At 39.8% G+C, this 17,319-nt stretch overlaps 1 protein-coding gene across 5 annotated transcripts in view; it reads left to right on the forward strand.

The window, feature by feature from the left end:
* The window catches only part of safb (scaffold attachment factor B), a 57,012-nt gene that overhangs the window by 12,853 nt on the left and 26,840 nt on the right, over positions 1-17,319 (forward strand). For all 5 annotated transcript variants that reach the window (XR_010957884.1, XM_067968012.1, XM_067968011.1 and 2 more), the window contains 8 exons: positions 1,386-1,413; positions 2,949-3,450; positions 3,950-3,999; positions 4,832-4,941; positions 10,239-10,388; positions 11,878-12,005; positions 16,001-16,152; positions 16,452-16,540. Coding sequence is in view for 4 of the 5 variants with exons in the window: in XM_067968012.1 (XP_067824113.1) it covers positions 1,386-1,413; positions 2,949-3,450; positions 3,950-3,999; positions 4,832-4,941; positions 10,239-10,388; positions 11,878-12,005; positions 16,001-16,152; positions 16,452-16,540 (1,209 nt within the window). In the remaining variant the exon portion in view is untranslated. The remainder of the gene's footprint in view (positions 1-1,385; positions 1,414-2,948; positions 3,451-3,949; positions 4,000-4,831; positions 4,942-10,238; positions 10,389-11,877; positions 12,006-16,000; positions 16,153-16,451; positions 16,541-17,319) is intronic.

Below are 17,319 nucleotides of genomic sequence, written 5' to 3' on the forward strand. Positions count from 1 at the left end.
TGGCAATAAATTGTAATGGTAATGGACAGGCTAATAGGATTTGACGCTCAGATGGTCTGGTTCAGCCTGAGTTAGTAGTTAGAGAGGGGGACTGGTGCACCGTAGCTGCAGTGTGTACCATCTACAAGATGCACTGCAGCAACTCCCCAAGGCTTTTTCAACAGCACCTCCCAAATCCACGACCTCTACCACCTAGAATGACAAGGACAGCAGGCACATGGGAACACCACCACCTGCACGTTCCCCTCCCAAGTCACAAACCATCCTGACTTGGAAATATAACGCCGTTTCTTCATCGTCGCTGGGTTAAAATCCTGAAACTCCCTACCTAACAGCACTGTGGGAGAACCTTCACCACACGGACTGCAGCGGTTCAAGAAGGCGGCTCACCGCCACCTTCTCAAGGGCAATTAGGGATGGGCAATAAATGCTGGCCTTGCCAGCGACGCCCACATCCCATGAATGAATAAATTTTTAAAAAGCTACAGAGATATGTACGGTCAGCTCATGCTTAGGGAGAGTGTCTCTGGCAGCATGTATAGGAGGGGTCCAAAGAAGAAATCTTGGGGCACACTGGAGATAACTGGGAATGGAAGGAGGAGCCATTGCAGGAGATGCACTAGTTATGTTGGGATAGGTTGGAATGGAGGATGAAGAGTTTTATATCGATGCCCGCAGAGCAAAAATCAATGGGAAAATGTATTTATATAGTTTATTCAAAACTCCCTATTTGCACAAAATATACTATATGGGGAAACATGTCTGTTTTACAGTATTATGGTATATTTCTTCTAGACAACATGTTTATAATAGTACAACAACTTGTATTTATGTAATGGCGCACAACTCCATGACTTCATAAACCTGAAGTAAAGATGGAGCACTTTCAATTGATTGAAGTGTAGTTGCAATCAGCAGTATTAACAGTTGCCAGATCACTTCCTTGGACTTTTTTATTTGCAGTGCTCTAACTTGAGAGGCTTTTAAATAGTTCATGTATTTTTCCATCCTTCATCTGCATTGGAGCCTGGAATTCTCTTAAATGAACTTGAGCTGTGGGTACATAATTTTCCAATTTTGTGTTCCTGGCATGTCAGGAGTGCGGAAGCAGAAAATGCTCCCTACAGTCCCACTGCAGTGAACGGAGAAAAGTCAGCTTCTGGCCTGAGTGTTAAAACTATTACATTATACATTAAAGTGTAATTCAGATAAGAGCATTTGCTTGTAAAATACATTGTGCTTATGTCAACTAAAGAAAAACTTGAAAAGTAACTGTTAAATTTTGTATGTATTAAATGGTCTATGGACCTTAATTTTGTATGAAAAGCTTACAGTATCAGATATAAACCATATTTAACACAATTTCTAATCTCATTTGTTTTTAGGACGCTGAAGATTTACTTGAAGAATCAGGTATTAAAGAAACCCTCCTTCCATCCATGTGCCCCAGTGCAACTTAATTTTTCTCACTTTTTTTTAAAAACTTGATCACATGCAAGTATTCTGGTATATAATAGCAGTGGTTCAGAGCAGCACAGGTACAGGGAGACTGGAAAACTTAGGCATATCCCAGATCTACTACATTAATCCAATCTGCTACAAAGTTCTAGTGGCATAACTGACAACATTAGAACCTTCTGTTAGCTTTCCTGAAAGGGAAGAGCCAGCAATGCTTTATATATTTCAAATGGGATCTCCTTTCTCTTGATGTCTTAATTGATAAATTGAACATATTATTCCACTCAAAGTAAGCTTACACAGTCTTACACAACAGTTTTAGGTGACTTTTATAGCTACTGATGCACTCAATAACAGATATTTGAGTTGTGGGATGTATATTAAACCTCAGCATCTGATTTCAGATTTAACTTGAATTCTGCAAGTTACACATATACAATAAATTGAAGCTTATAGAAGAGTCTTGTCAACCTGTGTAATCCATTGGATAGTAAAGTAACTTGTTCTGGCATGTTTTTGTCATCCTAGTGTTTTTTGCCTACGGGAACGTGTAGCAATTTTGGCCTGGGAGTTCTTTTCGAGAGGGGGGGGGCGAGGGGAGGTGGGAAGGGAGAAGGCAGAGTCAGTTGTGCTACATAGACATGTATATAATTTATATACGACCAGCACATATTAGTGCTGTTACCACTTTTGCAATCTAATTGGGTTTTCATACCTCGATCTGGTGATGTGTATGAGTACACAAGAGTACTCTGACAAACCTCTTAAATTCTACAGGATGGGCAATGAAGTGGAAGTTCCATTTCTTAGTTCAGTTTAGAGTCTATCGCTTTCCTATTACCAAAGTGAAAGAAACTTACCAGTTTACGATATTTGAATAAAAAACAAAATACAAAGTCAAGTGAATTAAGGAAATGCTACAGGTTAAAGCAAATGGAAGAGCAATCTATCCAAGAATATTAAAGACTGATGAACGATCTACCCGCGCAAGTACATTCCGTGTGTTTTGTTGGACTCTTGCTTCACTTGGAAGAAATGAAGTTAATCAGAAGACTTAGGACTATCAAAAGGAAACATTTATTGAACACTCATGGATGCAGTTTGAAAATAATTATTTCTGATCATCTTGAACTGCAAAGGAATTTCTAACTTCAGCTGTTTACTTCTTGGAATTACATGGACATGTCAGGTTTTCACTTGAACTACTACTGCTAACTTCCAAAGTTATTGGTTCGCAGCATTGAGGACTCCTGCCGATCTGTGGGGTTAATAAAATATCTATTGGTAAATTAGTGAAGAAATTACAATGAATTTAATTTTTTTAGGTAGCTGTGTGCTCCCTCAGTTTTCCAATCTCCCTGTGGTTCTAGTGAAAGCTAGGGGCGGTGTCCTGCATAGTTACACGGCAGGCATGTTAGCTCCGTGTATGTTCTTGCTGTATTTCAGTGGTAATTAAACCTTGTGCCATTCTATTCCCATTGATCCCGTAGAGAAGGAGAATGTAGCCGAGAGTTCGGGGGAAGCTTGTAGTTCAGTCCCTATCGAGGAGGAGCCCCCTGAAGACACACAGCTAACTACACAAGAAGTAATCAACATAGAGTCCTACCAGAAAGAAGAAGAAGATGACAACATCTCAGTCACTGTACAAGCAGAGGACGCGCTGACACTAGAACTCGACAATGACTTGCTTTTGGATGCACCCAAGAAAGAATCAAAACCACCGGGGACTGACTCCGAGAAACCCTCCGATCAAGTACCCAGTGGCAATAAAATTGAAACTGAAATGAGCACAACAGCAAATATGAGCGAAACAGAAAGCGACCAACAGAAACAAGAGTTAGAAGGGGCAGGCATTGAGAGCGCAGAGAAAGAACAGCAGCCAGGAACTGAGGAAAGCAAAGATGAAACAATGAAAACAGAAGATGAAGGTGATTCTAATGAAGCAGCTAAGAAAGAAACCTCGATTATAGAGGGCAGTGATCAGAACAAGAGGTTTGTTGTTTCTCAGTTCTAGATCAGAAGCTTTCTTTTTTTCATTCATACTAAGATTCCAGTAAACTTGTCTCATGAATTGGCCTGCACAGTGGTGGTAATTTTGATCTTTTTGTTTTTGTTTAAAAGTTCTTAATTTTTTTTCCTGTACCGTTAGAGGCGACTTCCTTTTACACTTTCTGCTCTCCTCCAGCCTGCAGAGGTTGTTCACAAACTGGAATATTTTGCTTCTGTGTGTACTCTTCACCGACAGTACCAAAAATGTAATGAGGCAATTTTTGTACAGTTCCAATTGGGATCTAAAATGTCATTGGTGCCCCTACATCCAAAATGTTTGGTTTATTGCATTCTCAGTGATCTGTAACTGACAGTAGCTCTATACTTTGGTAGGTATTGGACAGTTTTCTTAGATTGGAAAAAGATCTGACTTTTTTTAAACGTACATTTCTGAAATCCCATTTGTTCTCCATATCTAACAAGTCTGATTTTGTATCTTTAGCTCTATCAAGGATGGAAAAGATACTAAAACCGTGGCGAAGGATGAGAAAGGTAGGCCATAGAATGTTAACCAGTGTTTGGAGTCTATGGCTACTATATGAAGTGTTGTACTCTACTCATTGTTTATGTCAGGGCTGTAGTCAAGGTTCTGTACTGATTTAAAGTTAACAACCTTAGCTGTTTCTTGCCGTTTTCTCTCTCGTATCCAGTCACTGAGAACTGACGTGGTCTGTTGACAAGGGCCAGTTCCAAGGTTTTTGGAAGTTTGTTTTCATCCAAACATCTTAATTTATTTGTAAACCATGTAAATATAATCAAAGAAATAAAAGAATGAATTTGTTTACATTCACTAACTTATTTACTGCAAACCCTTTAACCTTTTACTATATAAATGTTATATATCTCCAACCCCAGAGAAGGTAATTAGTTTGGGGTCGGTTGTTGGCTCTTAAGAATTAGATTGATACCTGTTCAGTAAGGGGATTGCGAGTCGTAGAGAAATTAATAGCATTTCTTTTTCAGAGGACGAAGAGGCTAGGAACGTAATTAAAGTAGGGGATTAACATATAATGTGAGAGGGAAGCATATGATAGAAAAATCATATTTAATCTGGATAGACCGCATTCTGCATTTTCTTGTGTTGGCCCAAATCAGAATTTCAGGTGGTAGAACTGGCATAATGAAGACATCACAGTGATGTAGCTACCTTTTCTCTGTGCACCAGTTGTTGACTTGAGTATGGAGTGCCTTAAATGAACCGCAATGTATTTGCAAAGTAACAATTTTGGAATTTCTTAATCTTTCATCTGCTCTTTTTCCACGTTAATGTGAGTCCAGAAAAAAATATTCTTTTGCTTATTAACGACAATACTTTGTCATTCAGGCCGATCTGGTAGCATTTCAGACACTGCAGGCAAGAACCTCTGGGTGAGTGGCCTGTCCTCTGCCACCAGAGCAACTGACTTGAAGAACCTCTTCAGTAAATATGGCAAGGTAAGAGTTATGAAAATCATGAAGTTTTGAGTGGTTTATAATGTGTGACAAAATATTCTAAGGATTGGTGTACCTTAAGGTATAAAAGCGCTAATTGAACAATTTTTAGCTTGTTCAATGATGAAATATTTGGTGGAGGGTTTTTTTTTACTACCCCTAATCTACCTGAAAGATGGGGATCAATTTTGAAATGGTGGTGGGTTGGCGGGGGAGGGTGATGGTGGTGAAGGTGCGTGTGGCAAACCCGAATTTTAAGAAAAACTTACCTTTTCCGACGCGATCATGATGTAATTGATGGTGATTAAAGTTCTTTCTGGCTTTCGTGCCCAGCAGCCAGCCTGATTGACAGGCTGGCTGCCAACAGGAGCTGCAATGCTGAGGTGGGGGGGTGGGGAAGAGAGAGAGCGAGACGTCATCTGGCACTGGAACAGAGTGGAGGACGCTGAAGATTGGGGGGGGGGGGGGGGTGGAGGGAGACATCGGGGGGGAGGGGACATCAGAGAGGGAAACGTTGGAGCAGGGTGGTACGGTGGGTTTATTTTGTTTTTTAAACTTTGTGCAATGGTTTTTTATTTAATTTATTACATTTATTTTTGCGTGAAGCCGTGGAAAAGCCACCCAGGTAAGTTTAAAATAGTTTCAACTACCTACTACGTCAGAAATAAAGTACCTTAAGTACCTCAATGAGGTACATTTGGCTCTTTAACTATCATCCTGCCGGCGGGATTTCCGGATTTGTGAAGCACAGGCGCATCTGTGGGGAACTCGAAAGTTGACGGGTTGGAGCCGGCTTCCGAACCTGCTTGGGATTTTCGCAGCCCCCAATGATTTTAAAATTGAGCCCATGGTCTCTGATAACAGGATAATACAATTTGTGCTTTTAAAATATAATTTTCTCATTGAGAGCCTGACCAGTTTCTGTATGTGGACTGTATCTTTTGCTTTCTACCTTGTAGAATTAATATAGCCCAAATCTTATAGTTAACCCTGATTATGGTAAGATGTGGCTTCAGTTTATCAGATGGCAGAAAACACACGTTTAATCAGATTCATACAGGCTAAAATAACTAACTACATTTTTTTATGCTCAAGTACACAGAAGCAAAGATATTTGGAGTTTGCTAGCCGGCCTCACATCCTTCACCCTCTCTGAACCCCAGCTTGTCCAAAACTCTTTTTTTCTATCCTGTACCAAGTCCCGCTCACCTATCGCCCTAGTCAACACTGACCTACATTGGCTCCTGGGCCTCCAATGTTTCATAGGTACAAGAGTAGGCCATTCAGCCCCTCGTGCCTGCTCCGTCATTTGATAAGATCATGGCTGATCTGTGATCTAGCTCCATATACCTGCCTTTGGCCCATATCCCTTAATACCTTTGGTTGCCAAAAAGCTATCTATCTCAGATTTAAATTTAGCAATTGAGCTAGTATCAATTGCCATTTGCGGAAGAGAGTTCCAAACTTCTACAACCCTTTGTGTGTTGAAATGTTTTCTAATCTCGCTCCTGAAAGGTCTGGCTCTAATTTTTAGACTGTGTCCCCTACTCCTAAAATCCCCAACCAGCGGAAATAATTTCTCTCTATCCACCCTATCTGTTCCCCTTAATATCTTATAAACTTCGATCAGATCACCCCTTAACCTTCGAAACTAGAGACTACAGCCCTAATTTGTGTAATCTCTCCTCGTAACTTAACCCTTGAAGTCCGGGTATCATTCTAATAAACCTACGCTGCACTCCCTCCAAGGCCAATGTGTCCTTCCGAAGGTGCGGTGCCCAGAACTGCTCACAGTACTTCAGGTGCGGTCTAACCAGGGTTTTGTATAGCTGCAGCATAACTTCTGCCCCCTTGTACTCTAGTCCTCCAGATATAAAGGCCAGCATTCCATTAGCCTTATTGATTATTTTCTGCACCTGTTCATGACACTTCAATGATCTATGTACCTGAACCCCTAAGTCCCTTTGGACATCCACCGTTTTTAACTTTTTACCATTTAGAAAGTACCCTGTTCTATCCTTTTTTGATCCCAAGTGGATGACCTCACATTTGTCTACATTGGGCAAAACTGTGGCAAATGGAATTCATTCACCTAATCTATCAATATCGTTTTGTAATTTTATGTTTTCATCTACACTGCTTACAACGCCACCAATCTTTGTGTCATCGGCAAACTTAGATATGAGACTTTCTATGCCTTCATCTAAGTCGTTAATAAATATTGTGAATAATTGAGGCCCCAAGACACATCCCTGCGGGACTCCACGAGTCATATCCTGCCAATGTGAGTACTTACCCATTATCCCTACTCTCTGTCGCCTTTCGCTCAGCCAATTTCCTAACCAAGTCCGTACTTTTCCCTTGATTCCATGGGTTTCTATCTTAGCTAACAGTCTCTTATGTGGGACTTTATCAAATGCCTTCTGGAAGTCCATATAAATAACATCCATTGACCTGGATCTGTGCCATTTTTTGCCTTTTTGCATGCCCTTTCCTTATGTCTTATACTGTCTCTTACCTCTTTAGTTGTCCATAGCTGTTTTATTTAGCAAGTAGAGTTCTTGCCCCTCAGGGTATAAACTGATTCTGTATCACGTTAAATGTTTCTTTAAACATTTCCCACTGATCATCTGTCGTTTTACCCATTAACAGATTTGCCCAGTTTACGGTGGACAGTCTGTCTCATCCCGTTGAAGTCGGCCTTACCCAAGTCTAGAATCTTAGCAGCTGACTCATGTTATGATCGCTATTGGATAGATGTTCACGCACAGTTAAGCCGTTAACTAAATCTGGTTCATTACTCATTACTAAATCTGGTATGGCTTGCCCTCTTGTTGCCTCTAGGACATACTGCTGTAGAAAACTATCCCGGACACACTCAAGAAATTCACTACCTTTCTGACAGTTGCTAGTCTGCTTTTCCCAATCTATGTGAAGGTTAAAGTCCCCCATTAAGACCACTATGCCTTTGTTACACGCTTGTCTAATCTCTGTATTTATACAATCTAGCACTTCAGAGCTGCTGCCAGGGGTCCTATGCACAACTCCCACTATAGTCTTAGATCCTTTCCTATTTCTCAGTTCAACCCATAAGGTCTCTGTTGGCTGCTTACCTCTCGTTATATCCTCCTTTATCATTGAAGTGATTTCATCTCTAATCACTAAGGCTACTCCTCCCCCTCTTCCATTTTCCCTATGTCTCCTTTAGACCTTATAACCCAGTATATTTAGTTCCCAATCCTGACTATCCTGCAGCCATGTCTCAGTAATAGCTATCATGTCATACCCTCCAATTTGAATTTGAACCTGTCGTTCATTTAATTTATTCCTTATACTCCGTGCATTTGTATATAGAACTCTTAGTTGGGCCACACACCCTAGCCTGACCTTCAGCTTTGATGCTGGGTTAATTGCCTTACACCGTTCAAATTTAAAATACTTAACTTTTCAATCCTTCCATGACCACACCACTCCCCACCTCTGTAATCACCTCTTAACACCACAATCCTCCTCTCTTCCCCTCCTCTCAAAAACCCTTCGTCTGATATCTTCCCCCTGCCTGCTTTAAATTGTGTCACTGTCTCTGAAATTCCCTCTCTGAACCCCTCTGCCTCTGCTTCTCACTTAAAATAAGTTTCCTGTAACTTTCAGGAAGGGGTTTCAGGGGAATAATGTTATCCAAAAATTTGCAGAGTTCTTTAGTCTGAATAATCTTCAGACATTCAGAAAGAACTCAACATGGAAAAATATACTGTTTTTAATTTCAATATTTTGACGCACTAATGTAGATTCTGTTAAAATTTCTCAAGATTCGACTACAATATCAATTGTAAGATGGTAATTGCATATTGCCTTGAATTTTAATTGACTCATGCTTTGGTGGCCTGCAGCCACGCCTACTAATGCTCCCAGCTCACATTTTAAATTGCACAATCTAATTCACTCTTGGATAAAATGATTGAGTGGCAGACAGTGATTCTGATCAGCCTTTTAGATTTAAGAAAGTGTGTGTATTTCATATTTCCAACTTGACATAAAACTATAACAGGCTTCTTGTAAACCAAATTCCAGACACATTTTAGTTGCTGCAGGATACAAGGGTTTTACATTGTTGAGGAGAATTAGTTCCTCAGTACGGTGAACATATAGTAAGAGATATGAGCAGATTCATTTAATTCAATCAATACAACTTATCCTCATGTAATAACCTAAAAATGCTGAGCACGCTTCGCTATGCCACTTCAGAGGTCATTTTGCTTGACTTAAACAGACTAACTGCTCTGACAGGGCAGAACCCCCCCCCCGGACTCCTGTCTTTTTTAACCTTCTTGCAGCCCTTTGCTACCTGACTGACCTTCTCGTGTACTGTTCTTTGAAAGCTTCTCACTGTCAAAAAAGCCCCTCTCACACCGACAGAGATCAATGGGTTTTCCAATATGAGATGTCTTTCCAAATACCCAGGCAAACCAAGAATCATTGTTTATCATCTGGGAGCAACAACTTCCAATTTAATATATTAACCATCTTTCACCTGGGTGCCTCTTTTTCTTTTAAACTCAATGATATATGGTGCCTTTTTTAAAAAAAAATGCATAAAAATTAACACTTTCTTTCCAACTCCTTTCTATGGAAATGGTCAAAAAAATCCAGATATGTGATGTTCCCCCTCCCTAACACTTCCCCTTCTCTTCACCTCTTTGCCCCCTCCTCCCCTCTTCTTTCCCTTAAAATTCCTGTCTTTCTCTCCCTCCCCTCATTACCCAAGATGACTCTCACCCAAACCTTTTTGGAACTGTGACCCCTGCCCCAGGCCTACTGCCTGATCATCACTAGTTTCCTGGGAAACCACAAGTTCAGTTTTCAGAACGCTCATTGTACTTATAATGCATTTACTGCCTGTCCCCCAACACTTTAACTTGCTTTTCGCACCTTTTGTCTCTTCTCAACAATTAGAATGCTTGCATTTTCTATCTCTAAACAAAACACATGTGAGATAACTGGAAGCTCTTTTTGCTTCAAAATTCAACTTAATTCTTTTGAAAAATTCTCTCTCTCTCTCTCTCTCTCTCTGTCCTTGCTGTGTTTCTATTGCTGTGATTTCACAGAAGTAAAATTTTAATTTGTAAAGATGTAGCACAGATGAATTGGGTTAATGCTTGGATCACAGATTATGCCAGTAGTAAGTTGGCAAATATTTACTGGCATATGTACTAGTCGGATGCTACAGGACTGATTGTTTAATTCATTTGTCTGAAAATTGCAATGTTCCATGTATTCAGGGCAATGCTTTTTCTGTTTAGGTGGTTGGTGCAAAAGTAGTGACTAATGCTCGTAGTCCTGGAGCACGTTGCTATGGATTTGTGACCATGTCAACCAGTGAGGAGGCAACAAAATGTATCAGCAATCTGCATAGAACAGAGCTGCATGGGCGAATGATTTCTGTAGAGAAGGTGAGTGCAAAGCAACACTGGATAAATTCCAGTCTGAAATAAAGCAGTAAACGCTGGACATAGACAGGTCCATCAGCATCTATAAAGAAAAAATACAGGTTAATATTTCAAATACACTCTTTCAGTATTCAGGATAGTGCCTGAAAATATCAACAGTAAGAAGAGATCCATTTATTTATAATTGACCAGGTAGTTCAGTGGGCAAAATATCTCACTGACTCCACTCACTTCCTCAACCTGGACCACAGCAAAATATCTAGGTGTTTTTCTAAAAATCGTATCTAGTGAGATTATAATAGAAATTTTAAGTATTTTCTAACACTTCGTATTTAATTCTAGGTCTCAATATAATTTTTGTACAGTACTATGGTGTGCGTAAAAATAAATGGCTTTCCCCTAGGAATCATTTAAAGATAATTGATGTCCCTTTTAAATAATCTCAGTAGTCTATAGTGATCACATGACTTTTGTCATTTTTAGCAATCTTATTGGTTACTAGTAAGCACCTGATTTCACATTTAAGGTTCAGGATCAATGCTGATAGGCCAGGCAAGGTTATGGATTTGCTTTCAAAATTCACATTAGCTAAAAAGTAACCAATGAAAACTCCAGAAAAAAGTAGTCAACTTTTTGGCAGCTATGAAAATTTACCCATTCTCTCTTTCCTCCCGCCCCCGAACCTGGCAATGCATGCCGCTTCAGGGCATTCGCTCTGCCGTTCCCTCCTGGGCTTGGACTTGCAAAATATCTGGGTATAGGGGTGACACCTGTGCAGGAGGAAGACCCTACCCACTCCTTATCCAGTTCCAGGTAGCATACCCTGGCCCAGAGTCCCCTCTGCACGTGGCATTATGTGCTGGAAAACCCACGCTAGTACAGCATTTCAATCACAGCTCTTGCTCTTTTCCTCCACTACCATCTCTGAGAACCTACTGAGGAAACTCTATTTAAAAGACATTATTGCCCTGATGGGGTGAAGACCAAAGTGATGCAAGGCACCATGCGGCAGCTAAAAGTCAGCTATTGGGGAAACTGAGTCCTGAGGAGATGTTGCTGTGACCTGCCGCTGAATGTGGACTAATTAATTATCCGAGAGCAGACTATAAATGTGGTCTAGTTATGTGTGTGAACTGTGTTGAATGGGCGATGTATAGGGGACAGCTAAAGTGGGAGACTTACAGAAGAGATGAAATAAAGGGAAGAAAAGACTTGCAGATAGCGGCAGAGAACAAGTGAGAGTCTCAGATAAAAAAATACAAGACAGCGAGAATGTGTCCACCATACACTGAGCAAGGTGGCCACAGTAAATTGGAGAATGGGAAATAAGCAGAGGAACTGCTATGTGGAAAGACAATCTTTATTATTATTATTGGTGAGCAGCATCACAAGCGATCAGCTAGTCCAGAATGTGACTTGATTATGCTCGTGCATTGGGGTTGTGAGGAGCTGCTCTGAGTAGATATGTGATGTAAAGTTGTTTTGTTTTCAGGCAAAAAATGAGCCTTCAGGCAAGAAACCAGCAGATAAGAAGGACGACTCAAAAAAGGATCCCAAGTCAGCGGCCAGTCGAGAACTCAGCAGCGACAGGCGCCATTCTGCAGATTCCAAAACTGACAAGTGGGTTTTAATAGGTTTTTTTTGCTTGGGTAGCCTTCTGAAATGGTCAGTATGATATTATTAGGAACGATGCTGAATATTAGGCAACCTATACTTTGGCCAGTACATGAAAAGCTAGTAGCAACATTGTGGGCCATTAACAGTAGGTAAACAGAAATGCCTCTGACTATCCAGGTATTTCATTTTATTCTTTCATAACAATAAAAGCTCTAGCCACAGTCGCGGACAGTAAAAGTGGTTCATTAGGTTCTTTAGGACAAGCTGTTGTCACAAGATTGCACAAAACATTCTGTTACTTGTTAATGTAAAACTTATTTGCACTTCATAAAAGGAACACAGAACTTGCCAACGATATGCTGACTGCTGCTTTTGTTTAAAGCACAAGTGGGAGGGGAGACCATTCTCTAATAGTCATGATGTGGAGATGCCGGTGATGGACTGGGGTTGACAATTGTAAACAATTTTACAACACCAAGTTATAGTCCAGCAATTTTATTTTAAATTCACAAGCTTTCGGAGGCTTCCTCCTTCGTCACCTGACGAAGGAGAAAGCCTCCGAAAGCTTGTGAATTTAAAATAAAATTGCTGGACTATAACTTGGTGTTGTAAAATTGTTTACAATTCTCTAATAGCACCACATCAAGTGACACTGAGCTATATAGGCAGTGGTTTTAGGTTTGATCCTTCGCCTGTGATGAGTTGGCTAGCTGCCAAAAATATGGTGGTGCACTACAAGGAGCCTTGATCTCCTTGGAAGATGTCCCAAGCAAGAGTGAATGGCTATAATTCCTACTCTGATCTCTAGTGATTCCAGGTAGTGCAGGTGCCCAGCTACAGGGTAAGGAGAGTAACTGGCTCAGTGGTGAAGCCCACATAAATGAATAGCCTTCTGAAAATTGCTGTCTAGGCTCACTGAGGAAGAATGGCCATTTAGGAAAATTAGTCACTCCAGGCTGTTTGTGTGCAAAGCAGCACTCGTTGAGGCCTGAAGCTGATTACCCAGCTTCTGAATTGGGGGTGTTGTGTATCAAAGGGAGAGGTAAGAGAGAAAGTAACCTGTTACAATTAAGGCCCATTCCCAAAATTCTACCCAAATTCTCACTGCTCAAAGGCCCACGCCTCCTATGAACTGATATTTTAGTATTATGGATGGAGTGAATGGGGCATTACATGCCTTGGGGCTAACAAACTACTATCTTACCTTGAGTTGTACCAGAAATGATACAGGAAGAAAAATACTACAGAATATATATCTCCAGTTAAATTGCTAGTTGATTACAACAAAAAAAATACAAGGAAGCAAGTTAAATCAGATAAAATAGTACTACAGCACTTAAGTCTCATACTTTTAACTGTTACCTGAGACCAAAATAAAAGACTTTTGAGATCCCTAAAGCTCTTTTGAGTTCTTTTTTAATTAAGATTTTTTTAATATATGTATTTGTACATTGTGCGCTCATGGAGTTCTGATTATTGTAATAACCTGCAAATACATGTGATCCGAGTGAACTTGAGCCTGTGGCTGCCATTTGACCAGCTTCTCAAACCACAGGACAAGTCTTTTCCTCACTAAGTAAATCTTGAAGAAGGCCCAGATCCTTTCTCAATAGACCAGTAAACAAGTTTTTAATCCTTTAAATCTTCCAGGCACATAGAGCTTGAATTACAAGCACCACCCCAGGCTACTTGATTGCCGTGTCTGATCTGCTTTTGTAAATCACCACTGCTTTTTTTTGATGATCTAGCCATTAGATATAATGGCAGTGCCTGAAAGCTTGTGTTCTCTAATGGCTGATTGATCAGAATCTAAAGAACTTGCATTTATATATCAGCATATCACATCTCTCAAATGTCCCAAAGTGCTTCACAAACAATGAATTACTTTTGAAGTGCACTTGCCCATTGTTTGGCCAAAATCTACAAAATAAAACACCCATTGTCTATAGAGATCCATAACTTGGTTAACTGAGTTCAAAGACTGCTGGGGTCCTAAACCAGACAATATGTGCATGCACATTTTCCACAAAAGTGGAAGAAACCCCTTCCAGCAATCAATTAACAGAAATCAGTTTGTTAGAATGTAACACTGCCAGAGGTGTATATTGGCTTTAACTACAGGCTCTTAAACTAAAAAGACGCAAGAAAACATGACAGACACAGCGGCCAAGGCTTCCATTTTTAAAATCCCAGTGCCTGGTTTTGCTACAATTTAATCAAAAGACACTAACATAGCAATCTATAACTTGAAACAGGACATATCCATGTTTGTAATCTTTAATGGTGATCTTGCCAAAAGCCCATATAACATTCTCATCCCACTTCAAGAATTCGTATGAGCAATTGCTTTCATTGGAATAGATCCATTTTGAGCAAAACTGTGTGTTTCCATTAACGGAAAATCCATTAACTAATATGTACTTTATAGATGAAGGCTACACATTTGCTGTGCAAGAAAATCACTAAATCTGTGTTTATGGATGCACACTGGATTTGTGCTAAATTTTATGAAAACTTCAATCCTTAAATTACCTAAATGAATACTCTACCTGCATTCAATTCTATATTTTCTTTGTCCACCGCACACCTTTGACAGAAAATGGAGTTCTATTTGGCACCTTGCATTTTGTTTGCTCGGGTAAACTCTTGGTACCATTTACACAAAGCATTTTAGTGGGGGGGATGTGAATGTATATGTACATATATTTGATGGCAAACTCTTTGAAAACGTAAGGAAATTTCAGATGGACAGATTTGTTCCAGTAGTGCTGACTTTTTTCTGAAATAAAGTTGTGTGTGCAGGTACAATTTGAACAGTAGGCTGTTGCTTATTTTGGAGTTGCTTGGTCTCGTGAAGAAGTAATAAAGTCCAGCACGGGAGAAAAATTCTCTATTTGAGAGTAACAAAAGGTAGAATAAAATAAGAAAAGATTAAGCGACCTCCAAATAAACTTTATTGTCCCTCATTTTGGAGAGACTATCCTCGCAAATAGAAATAGCGTTTTGTAGTGAGGAAAGAAGCAAGCTTTATCTGAGGTGTGTAGTAAAACATATTTTCAAGGCTTGGTATAGAGGTGGAACATTTGTGGGGTGATTTATATTAGATGAGCGTCTTTTTTTGCCCTTGGTGACAAAAGTTCGCATTTATGAAGTGCCTTACACCCTCCGGGCTTCCCAAAGTGCTTCATGTCCAGTGAATTACTTTTAAAGTGTAGTCATGTAGGCAGTACAACAAGATCTTTGCAGACAGTAAATGATAAAACTGACCAGTTAATCGTTTGTTTGGTGATAGTTAAGAGAAATGTTGGTCAGAGCACCAGTAGAACTTCTTCATAATGTCTGAGAATCTATTATGCTCACCTGAGCAGGCAGTCGGAACTTTGGTTTAATGTCTCACCTGAAAGATGGCCTCTGACAATGCAACACTCCCTCAATATTGCACTGAAGTGTCAGCCTAGAATTCGTGCTTATGTCTTGAAGGGGAGCTTGAACCCACATCCAAAGAAGTTACTGGTAAATTTACGTACCATACATTTTAATTATTGTGTTCTATTAATACTGTAAAATAACTTAAATAGAAAAGAATAATTCCTACATTCCTTTGCAACTGGAAGCAATGTGCATGATAATTAAACAACTCAGTGATTTATGATGCTCTGAATATCCCTAGGGTTTTCAAAATAAACGTATAGCTCCGATAATTAGAATGTGAAGCAATAATTTCTCCATGGAACATGAAAAATCTCAGAAGTAACTTGTATGGTATGAAGATGTTTGCCTGATCTGAAAGTGGTTAATACCAGGAAAAAAGTCCAATTCCCATGTCTGCTCATTCCACAACTTGATGTGTACAGAAACAAATTGAGCGTTGGCTAACACTGAATTAATTAAGCCGTTCTGCAACCTGTTTTCCTCTTTATATAACGACCGCTGTATAGTTTTCTGCCAACTTCTACACAGACGCCCCCTTTAATAGTCAAATGCAACTTGTACTTCAGATCTAGCAGTGGAAAAAAAGATGACAAAAAAGAGGACTCCAAGAAATTGGATGACAAGAAGAAAGATTCAAAGGATGAAAAGAGGGATGACAAAAAAGATTCAAAAAATGAACGGAAGGCTGGATCCTCACATGCTGATGGAAGCAGATCAGGTAAGGCATGCTGATTATGAGTTGGGAGAGGGAGAAATCTTTAAATGCACTTTACACTGGAGTAGGTGACAAGATGGGTTGGCAAGCTTCTGGAGTAGTGCTGCAATAATCTCAGCCGCACATCTCTTGCTGCATAGGTTCAGTCAGCTGAGTTCGAAGTCTAGCTCTGAAAACACAGTTCAGGGTCAGTTTTTCATTTTCTTATTTTTTGAATTACTTGTGGGTGTTATTCTGGAATTGCAAAGTGTCTTTGACTTTACACTGTGGACAAAAGTATTTCCTTATCTTTGACTTTTTAGGAAGTCGAGGTTCAGAGAGAATAGTAGTGATGGATAAATCTAAGGGAGAGCCAGTCATCAGTGTGAAAACAAAGTCCAAAGATGAGGCGGTAAGTCCTACTTATTGTTCCACTCAACCAGGACAATCCCACAGCTCTGAAAGTCAAGGTGACTTAAGTGTATCCTTCCAACCAATTACAGTCTAGTAAAATACATTAAAAAACATAACGTATTAAACTGAAAAAATGGAAAGAGAAAGGGAAACCTTTTTGAAAGAAAATCTGTGCCTCTTATACTCAAACCATCTTGTACAAAGCCTTGCTTGTGAATTCTGTGCTCATGATGAGGGATATTGGGGAATGGAACATCTTTGACATCAAATATTCCCAGGTAAAATATAAGAAGACAAGATGCAACACAAAGCTCCCTCTGTTCTGCCATAGCACTGTCCTTAAACCACAACCCATTTTCCACGAGTTACATTTTTGCCTTGTCATGGCAGCCACCCTGTGGCCTCTGAGTGAAATTGTCAACCACCTTTCTTAAGATTGGATTTTGAAATCAAAGTTTCCTTGGGTTGCTGCCAAGCTTATTCATTTCCAATTTATATATAAAATCTCCTTGGATTATTGGCACTTAACTGATCACTCACAGTACTTACATCACAATCATGAAGTCTTCAGAGTGAATGCCTGGTGCATTAACTATGATAGCAGTGGACATGGTGTTTGCACTTTTTTTTAAAAACTGCTTCCATGAGTTTCACAGTGTATGTTCATGATTAGAAGGCTCTGTCGTATTATGGTTTAGTTGATTAGAAACTTAGTGAATTTCAGGTAGTTTGTAATCATGATGTCGACCTAGAATCAGGTTGCAGGTGCATAATCGT

The sequence above is a fragment of the Heptranchias perlo genome, chromosome 29, assembly GCF_035084215.1.
Source record: "Heptranchias perlo isolate sHepPer1 chromosome 29, sHepPer1.hap1, whole genome shotgun sequence".
Taxonomy (NCBI): Eukaryota; Metazoa; Chordata; class Chondrichthyes; order Hexanchiformes; family Hexanchidae; genus Heptranchias; species Heptranchias perlo.